The 10,085-nt window shown below is 36.7% G+C and overlaps 1 protein-coding gene across 3 annotated transcripts in view; it reads right to left on the reverse strand.

The window, feature by feature from the left end:
- Positions 1 to 9,716, reverse strand: part of LOC107721450 (DNA (cytosine-5)-methyltransferase 3A-like) — a 50,517-nt gene extending 40,801 nt beyond the window's left edge. For 2 of the 3 annotated variants that reach the window (XM_016529465.1, XM_016529463.1), the window contains exons 1-3: positions 9,702 to 9,716; positions 7,746 to 7,922; positions 1,517 to 1,624 (exon numbers count right to left, since the gene is read on the reverse strand). In XM_016529465.1, the coding sequence (XP_016384951.1) occupies positions 1,517 to 1,624; positions 7,746 to 7,787 (150 nt within the window). In that variant the 5' untranslated portion in view covers positions 7,788 to 7,922; positions 9,702 to 9,716. Of the gene's footprint in view, positions 1 to 1,516; positions 1,625 to 7,745; positions 7,942 to 9,701 lie in introns of those variants that run through there. The other variant, XM_016529464.1, reaches the window with a different exon arrangement.
- Between the last annotated feature and the right edge of the window lie 369 nt (positions 9,717 to 10,085).

Raw genomic sequence — 10,085 nt, forward strand, 5'->3', positions numbered from 1 at the left:
CCGCATCGAGATAAAAACATTTCAACTTTTCAGAATGCCGCAAGCGCACCGTGGGTCATGTGACAAGAACCAACCAATCAGCTTCATCCTTTCCCGTAACAACATTGAAAGCTCAGCCAAGATGAAGGAACAGCTGATCATAGCTGTACAGGATAGACATTTTTAAATAAATTTAGTAGCAGAGCTACTGCAAGCGATTTTTAGTGCTGCAAATCCATTTATCCTTTGCTGAAACTTCCCTTCATGAAGTGCGCAGGTCATGGTTGCTTAGCAACGGCAGACGCCTCTGGAGCACAAGCGCCTGAATGCTTAGGGGAAAAAGCAGAAAGCGGCGCGCCTAGCGTTTTTCACGCGTTTTTAGGCGTGACATGTGAACGGCCCCTTATCGTGTAGACAGCGAAATCTGAGTTTTTGGCTTGTGACGTCGGAGCCTGTGCTGTTATCGCCGCCTACTGGAAACTTTTTCAGGCTTCTGATTGGCCAACATGGCTTTACGGTTGAGATTATATCGCCACCTGTTGGTTTGGCATGCTTTTGACGGTGCTTCATAGCATGCGTTTGCGTTTTCATGTGGACGGAGATTTTTTTTAAAACGGAAGAAGGAAAAACTCAGTTTATAAAAATACTGTGTACGTGTGGACATGGCCTAAAAGTTAATGGTAAGAATTTTTATTGTTTTTGCTCACTAAGGCAGTAAAAGTAAAAATGTTAATATTGTGGAATATTTTTACAATTTAAAATGGCTGTTTTCTTTTTGAATAATATTTTAAAATGTAATTAATTTCTGTGATGTAAAGCTGAATTTTCAGCATCATTACTCCAGTCTTCAGTGTCACATGATCCTTCAGAAACCATTCTAATATGCTGATTTGCTGCTCAAGAAACATTTCTGATTATTATCAATGTTCAAAACAGTTGTGCACTTTTGTGGAAACAGTGATGGATTTTTTCTGGATTCTTTGATGAATGGAAACTTCAAAATAACAGCATTTATTTGATATGGAAATCTTTTGTAACATTATAAATGTCATATGTAAATGTAATGTTACTGAGACTTTTGATCAATTTAATGTGTGCTTGCTGAATAAAAGTATTCATTTCTTAAAGAAAAAAATCTTACAGACCCAGACTTTAGAATGCTAGCTTCGAAAAGACTTCTCCATGGAAAAAATAACAACATGCAGGTTTGGAATGACATGAGGGTGAGTAAATGACAGGATTTTAATTTTTGGCTGAACTGTCTCTGTTTAAATCAGCACATGAAGAGCAGAGACACAGGGCTGAAGCTGGTATCTCATGCAGTATTTGATCAGCTGCTCATTTTTCAATCATGGCTCACAGACATTCAAATCATCTCACAAGCACGCCAAAGAACTACTGCCATACAGAAGACAAGGCAATGAACATGCAATGCAAATATATTGTTTATCCACTGAACACGCATGTTTTCTAAAGCTGTGTTCACGGGTGAGCCGTAGCTGTGCACACAGTATGTGCGTATGACGTATGTACTCACTCCTGGTGCTTTGCGTTTACGAGCGGGTCGTCCGACTCTTCGTGTTGGTGTGTCCGTCACTCTCTCTTCATGCGTGACCTCACACACTTCCTGTTCCGCCTCTGGACTCTAAAACAAACAAACACACAAACACATCAGAAATACAACAAACGCACACACACTTACACTCTCTTTTCTCTTTCATTTGAAGCTGTAATCTGAGATAATAGTGACACTGGCTCAAAACTCCTCTATACAAGAAGATATTCATTCTCTAAAATATTCTCTCTATAAAAAAAAGTTTGACCTATTTTTTCCCCTCTAAATAGTGAGGCGATGACTGCTTCAGCAAACAAGCACCTACCAATGACAAAATTCAGCAGAATTAAATACAATTAACTTAATGTGATTTTAAAAATTATTTTAATATAATTTAAGTTATACAATATTATACATATATCATAAATAAAAGAATATTATAAAAATGAATAAATATTATTAGAAACAAAATAATTTTAAAATATGTTAATTTTTATTTTAAGAACTTTTATCAACAAGTGTAAAATAAAAAAATGAAAAAAAGGAATTTTACTTTGAAGAACTTATAATAAAATTAAATAATTTTAATTTGAAAGACTTTAATAGAAAAATAATAATAATAATAAAAAGGAAAACATTTTCTCTAAAAGGAATGACTAAAAGGAATTTTAATTTGAAGGACTTAGATCTATGAGTGTATAATAAAATAAAAGGAATTTTACTTTGAAGAACTTATAATAAAATAAAATAAATAAAATAATTTTAATTTGAAAGACTTTAATAAAATAAAATAAAATAAATACAAAATTATAATAAAAAGGAAAACAATTCTCTAAAAGGAATGACTGAAAGGAATTTTAATTTGAAGGACTTAGATCTATGAGTGTATAATAAAAATAAATAAATAAAATAAAACAAAATAAAGGAATTATAATTTGAAGCATAAATTAGCATAAAATAAAACTAAATAAAATAAAAAACAGATTTTTAATTTGAAGGACTTTAATCTATGAAAAGAAATGAAATGAAATTGAAGGATCTATGAGCACATAATAAGTTAAAATAAAGGAATTTTAAAATGAAGGAGTTTGAGCTATGAGTGTATAATAAAATAAAATTAAACAAAATAAAATAATAAAATAAAATACATGTAAGGACTTTAAGGAGCATATTTTCCAGTCACAAATTCACACCCACACACGTGCGCGCGTGCAGAGATGATCCGTCTGGACTCTCTCAGTGGGGATCCAGTCGGATGAGAGCAGTTACTAAGGTGAAAATGCTGCTTAGCAACTGTCTCCAGCAGGTCATGATGCTGCTCTCCCGAACAAAACCATGAGGTCATTTCCCTGGCAACAATCCCGGCAACCATGTGCCCACTAATGTTATTTATCCGATAGTGTTATCACACACAACCATGAAGCCACAACACACAGATCTAATTCATGAACTCTCCTGTCTCTCTCATAAATCGTTCTGTCGTAACCTTTGAAACAACATGAAGTTTAATCAGTCCCCACAGGTCAGGGGTCACCAGGGGAGTATTTCTGCAAACGAGCGTGTGTGAAACTGCCTGAATGGATGTTAATAGTCATTAAACATTAACCTCAAGTCCATTAGAGATACGAAAACCACCAATGAACGTGACATGAACTCCACTCATCTGTGTTGCATCATATTAGTCGACTCAGAAGGATATTTCAGTGGGTCAGTGGAGCGTAATGGACCAATCAAAGACTTCAGCCTCAATCAAGAGAGACGCGATGAACCGTAACCACAGTCTAAAGACTAATGTCAGCTAAATACCAAATATATCTGAGGAAACAGTGTAAAGACTAAAATTGTAGTATTTATAATAGTACAAAAGATTTCTATTCAAATAAATGCTGTTCTTTTGTACTTTCTAGTCAGCAAAGAATCCTGAGAACAATTTACAATAACTCTGTAACTGTTTTCAACATTGATAATAATCAGAAATGTTTCTTGAGCAGCAGATCAGCATATTAGAATGATTTCTGAAGGATCACGTGACACTGAAGACTGGAGTAAAGATGCTGGAAATTCAGCTCTGCATCACAGGAATAAACTGAATTTTACAACAGACAGTTTTTACTGTAGTTGTGATCAAATAAATGCAGCCTTCCTTGGTAAGCAGAAAATACTTTATTCAAAAACATTTTAAAAAATCGTACCGATCCTAAACTTTTGAACGGTAATGTATAATCGCAATTTTTTATTATATTTATATATTTTTAATTATTTTATATATAATTAGTTAATAATTTTTAACATACAGTTGTTTTGATTTATTAATAATCTGTAATTATTTTGAAAAGTACTTAAAAAACGTTGATCAAGAGTCATTTCAAAACAAACAGAATCTTGAATATATATATATATATATATATATATAGTATATACAGCATATACACACACATATATAAATCACAGAAATAGCACAGAGCTAAACATGGTAGTAACTGTACTAATATGATAATTAGTTCTAATTGTCGTGGGTTGGTTGTATTGTAAGAGTACAGTATAAACACATGACTCAGTATGTCAGCGGTTAACAGTATAGCAGAATATTACATCAGAACATTAGAGCGCGGAGACATTTTGTGTCTGCTTTTGCCATCTCCAGATTATTTCGGTCATCAGTGGGTTATTTTGGGCCACTGCTGTTGCCAAGCAACCAGACTGGGCCGAGAACAGGAGGAAGTTCCCTGGTGTAACGAGTCTGTTGGGTCCAGCACCTCTCTCTCTCAATATATCTCACTCTCTCTCTCTCTTCCACACACTCTGCTCTCCATCTCCAGGTAGTCACACACATATACTGTATAAAGGCTGATATGACTGAAGAAAATACACCTGCACACTGTCCTATAGACACCAAATGAAATCAATAAAAAATAAAAAATATAAAATTAAAATTAATTTAAATATATAATATATTATAATATATTAAAATATAATATATTATAATATTTAAAAATGTATATTTGCTTTATTAAAAAATTTAATTAAGTATTATAATTAAAATAATTCCCCATCTTTTTCAAATCCTCCATTGAAATTCCACCAAAATATACCACCAATAACACCAAAAACATGTATATGAACACAAATATGGCTAATTATTAATTCATATTGAGTTTTACATTAGTAACATTTGTTTTCAAACATTTGTTCAGTTAGAATAAAGCACATCCAGGACATGTGTTGAATGTGTGTGCTCCTGTATGCAAGCACGAGCATTTAAATGGGTCGATTTTCTCTGCCAAAGCAAACACTGATCTGATCACTGCCATAAATACTATATCAGCCAATAAATAACTTCAGCCGGGTTCACGGAGGGCATCTGAATGAGCAGAGCAATAAAATACACCACAAACAACACACACATCCGAGATCTCAAACACACCTTTTGCCCTGCTCAAGATCGATTACTAAAGCTCTAGTAACTGATTCACCTGCTCAACAGACCAAAGTTGGTGCAAAGTTAATAAAAACCAATGAAAACGCTACAGTTAACCAGCTCACACCCCCAACACATACCGTAATAAAATGCTTCTTTCAGTACACATTAACACAGATTTTTAGACTGGAAATAGCTCATATCATCATCACTAGATCACTAGATTTAGGTGTAAACTGGCTCTCTTCCCTGCAAAATACACTGTAAAACCAATTCACCTACAATATTACATGAAAATCTACCCCATGCCTCACCTCACATGACTTCGAGCTGCATAAATCAGTTAGACAAGGCTTTCTGAACACTGTAAGGCCAGCGTACATAAACTACCGAGGCTGTGTGCTGCTCCAACAGCTGAAAACAGATTTATAATAACTGAACGGCCATTAAACTGTAAGAGGAGCGGAGCAGGAAAATGAAGAGTTACGGAGAGTTACTAGAGCGTTCCTACACACCCACAGTCGTAACCTCAATGACACTGCGGCGGTTCTCTCGAGATTCCTGAGGTCAGTAGGACGGTAAAATCTCTCTCTCTCTCTCTGACGGGTTCCAGGTTAATGCTCATCCGTGATTTTAATGAGTTTCCCTAATCATCCATGTGGTTATTTCGCCTACTGATTCCAAAGATGGGCCATTTCAGTTAAAGAGAACATTTGACTAGCACAGAGGTGAGATTTTATTAGTTTAAATGGGTTAGTTCTCTCATCACAGGGCCCTATACAGGTATAACACAAAAAAATGCTACAATAACATCAAATTAAAGCCATAATATTCGATTATTGCAACTCGGCATACATAACTAGCCTTACAGCTTAAGGTACAGTTATAACACATGAGTAACATATCTTTCTTAATATAGGCAATCTTATAAGCGTTGCTGTTTTTGTCGCTTTTAGGCTAAAAACATTTTGCGCTAACATGCAAACACAGACATAATGCACATAAATACTGTGCATAGCCTAATTATTTAAAGGTGCAATAGGTGATTGTCTTCAGAAACATTTTTTGTTATGCTGGTTGAAAGTCTCTTCACATCCCGATAGCAATCATTAAGTTAAGTGGTCTAAATGTATTTGTCTGTATTTATATATTCTGTGGAAGGTGTAGGATCAAGAAATGTTCGTCTAATCAAAACGTTCGGTCCGAGTGTTTTAATATGCTTTCCTACCTGTCTGTCAACGTATGTATTAGCATACCTCTGCGCACCCAGTTCGCGCAGACAGGATACTCATCAGCGCGTTCACGCACGCTGTGCAGACAGAGCGAGGATGGCAGGCAAACATCAACAAGCCGATCTTCCTTCCTGGTATTGTAGTACTTTTAAAGATTTCTCACCGGTGAATGACACATGATGTAGCCCAGCGGTTAATCCAGTCCTCGCGCCAGCTCGTTAGAAGTGAGCTACGTGCATGAACTGTGTTCCGATCGATATGATCCCTACACAGAGTTCATTGCTCCCTACTCCCTGAGCAGGGGAAATCCGTTGAAGTTTACTTCACTTCGGAACATGGGCTGGAATTGGGAACCTGATGTAGCCTATTGTAGTAATGTTGTCTCTGGTCTGTGAGTGTAAATGCGTTCAGGGGGCGTGGCTTTGGACGGCGATTGCAGGAAGGGTGGGACGTTCGCTTTCAGTGCTATCAGGCTAAAGTTAGCATTTTCCAAGATCTCCTATTGTACCTTTAAGTGTGATCTGAAAAAGAATGGTAAAAATGCTAATTTAAGCTAATTTTGGCCCCCTTGTGGCAATTGTGAGAATGAAACGCCTACTTAGATTGCGTAGCAAGCGTTTGTGTTCACGTAGGCTACTTGCGCAAAGCGTTCATACCACGACATTCTGGTAAAACGTACTCATCTTATTTACACGTAAATGTGTATCTAATGAGATGGGAAAGCTTTTAACATATTCTCTATTATAAGGGCATTTCATTTTTGTTATTGTTTAACAAATTCCAAGCATCGTTTTGTGTTTATTAACACCGCATTTATTCTACAGCGAGCGTTGCGCAAAAAAAGGCTCCATAATCGACAAACGCTTCATTGATTGTTTTGCCGCTTACATACACGATAAAAACAAGATATACTCATATAACAACTTTCTGGAGAATTAAGAGAGCATTCATGAAAATTAACCATGGTTTTATTGTAGTAAAAGTGTAGTAAACGTTTTTGTTTTTTTTGGCGTATTGATTACCATTTGTATAACCAGTTTTACTACAAATACCATGGTTAAACTATGGTTAGTGTAGCAAAACCATGGTTAATTTGTGGCTACCATGGTTTAACTATAGTAACCATGTTTTTTTTTTTTGGTTTAATTTGTAGTAAAACCATGGTTAATTTACGTAAGGAATGTAATTTATTTATAGGCTATAAACTAATAAGTAACGGAAATATGTTTTCTCAATAGTTCGTTTCTTTTAAACAATTTTCAACAACAATTTTACTGCAAAGCCGTATCTACGCTGCATATCAGTGACGCGTCAAACGTAGAACGTTGCGTCATATTTAACGAAATCGGATTAACGAACGTCAAGCGCGCTTCGCTGAATATAGCCTGCTAACTGGAGCGTTGTAGTTTTGTCTCTTTTAGACCTCGTAGACGCTGTAAAAGAGGTGCGTTTTACTCGCAGCCTGGTTTGTCCTTCTCACTTTGCCCGTGTCTGGCGGCTTCCACTCGGTTCCCCAGCACGCACACACACACAAACCAGTGACGAAACGAATGACTCTTACCGTTTTGTTCGCCGCTGCGTCACAGTCCAGATCAAGAGGCATGATGAAACAAAAACACACTACAGGCCTGATCGATGCATTTGAAATAAACGCAAATGAAATAAAACATTAAAATGCTGAGGGACTTTTGTGGCGATGAAACTGATCCACCTTCAGACCATCAAATCCTCCTTCTCCCTGCGAAACCAAACACAACAACGACCGTATTCATTTATTTCTGGAGTAAATGGACATTTATACATTAATAGTGCATGGTTGTATGAAATCTGATTACTTATTCTGGCAAAATCTATGAAAGGCGACACATCTTGTAAGAGCACAAGAGGAAACACAAGTAGGCTAGGCTATCTATCATGTTTCCCTCATTATCCCCTGGTATAAATGAGGCAAGATTGTCTTATCAAATCACGACAGTTCGTAAAAAAGACTTGATTTGTGTCCACAGAAGACAAACAGCAGCCAGTTTGTGGTTTAATGTGGAAAGTCTGTAACATGGCGGGCGTTTGAATCCCTGCCAGTTTGTCTTTGCGCTCTATAACGCGGCCGCGTCGCGTCGCGTCTACACGCGTCAATTCCATGACGCTCTGGAAAAACAAGCGCATTTCTCATTTATTTATAACATCTCATTCATTTTCACATAATCTCATTTAAAAAGCTCCGACATATCATTAGAACACCAGTAAAATGAAGAGCTTTTACTGATGAAGAGCGAAATGAGTTTGCCGTCATCTTATTCACATAAAATTAGATTTGAGAAAAAAAAAATTGGTTTTGATAAACTACAATATGATGTTCGCCAGATTTGATTAATTAATTACATCTATTAAATGGAACTTAAGTATTTTTTAAACACACGAGCCATTAGGAAAAGGAAATTCGGCCTGGCCACTATTTTAGATCACACAATAGGGCGTTTCTGATGTTAAACAATGAGCAAGTAGAAGAAATGAAAGGGAAAATCCAGAATAAAGTTTTTGCAACACCTTCAGGTTCAGCACAGAATCTTCTTCTTATAAAAAAAAAAAACTTTCACTGTATTTCACTCTTTGGAGATTACAAAGTTCTTGATATTAAATGTTCTTCAGATAATGTTTTTACTGCCAGCATGCTTTCTAATAATAAAAAAAAGGAAAAATTTCGTTCTCCTTTGCTGTAATATTTATTTATATATTTCTGAGCATTTAGAAAGAGCTCAAGGTGTTCATAAAGTTGCATGAGTGATCAGAAGCGTGACCTGCTGTGGGTCACAGTCCACACAAGCAGTGAAACCCAGGACACCTGACACAGGTGTGCTTAGAGTGGACAGACCTTCATGAATAAACACACACTCAAAAACGCATATTTAATTACAGTTAATATAATAAGCTACAGTGGAGACACCATGTATTATATACACTAATATAGGTCAAGAGCTTTCATGCTTTCTAAAATATATTTTATAAATATTTAAAACCTCATTAACATCAAAAACCAATGAATATAACATATTTTGCTATAACGACATTTGCACAAATCCTGAAAGAGGCCTCACATGAATTAACATCTCAAGATCAACCGGAAGAGCTTTTTGTTCCTTACAGTTATTTTTAACCTTCGTTTGTCACGTAAGAGGAATATTTACACTCTAAGTTGAGATAAAGTCAAAGTTATTGATAGATATTGCATTAAACCCTGACGATGAAGTATAATGCCGGTTGACGGACTTCAGCTCGCTTCATTCACACATTCATTTCACTATCGCGAACTGAACTGAATTAACATGTCATATGAACTCAGGCGAGCGGACAGAAAAATAACTCTTTTAAGGCAGCAGCTGCTGGATTTTGCAACGCACATCTGCGCAGATCTGAAATCATCATCTTCACCACCACCATCTTCTTCATCATCATCATCATCCTCCTCCTCCTCCTCATATGTCAGAGAGAAGCTCGGTGTGTGTATATCTGTGTTAATTACCCGTTTCGCCATGCACGCCATGCACTGAACCCTCCGGTGGTTGCGCGCTGCCCGTCTTCCCTCCGCGTCTCTCCCCGTCCTGACCCTCCCCGGCACCGGCACCGGCCTGCTCCGCTCCGCCGTCTCGATCTTCAGACGCCGCAGAGGCCCGTCAGCAGGAAGGAGTTCGCGGGGTCCTAGACACCGTTAGGTCTGGATCACAAGTGACGTCACAGTAATCACGAGCACTGGAGAGATCGATTAAACACGTGATTTTTCAGGCATTATAAATTTGTTTTGCCGTCTGGTTAAACATTTCTGTGTTATGTTCTTGTTTGCTTACATGTTGGTTGCTATAGCTTGATTTTACAGTGTAATTTGGCACATCAGCTGTGAAGGGGTCAT

Source organism: Sinocyclocheilus rhinocerous, unplaced genomic scaffold (assembly GCF_001515625.1).
Source record: "Sinocyclocheilus rhinocerous isolate Xijiao unplaced genomic scaffold, SAMN03320098_v1.1 scaffold454, whole genome shotgun sequence".
In the NCBI taxonomy this organism is placed as follows: Eukaryota; Metazoa; Chordata; class Actinopteri; order Cypriniformes; family Cyprinidae; genus Sinocyclocheilus; species Sinocyclocheilus rhinocerous.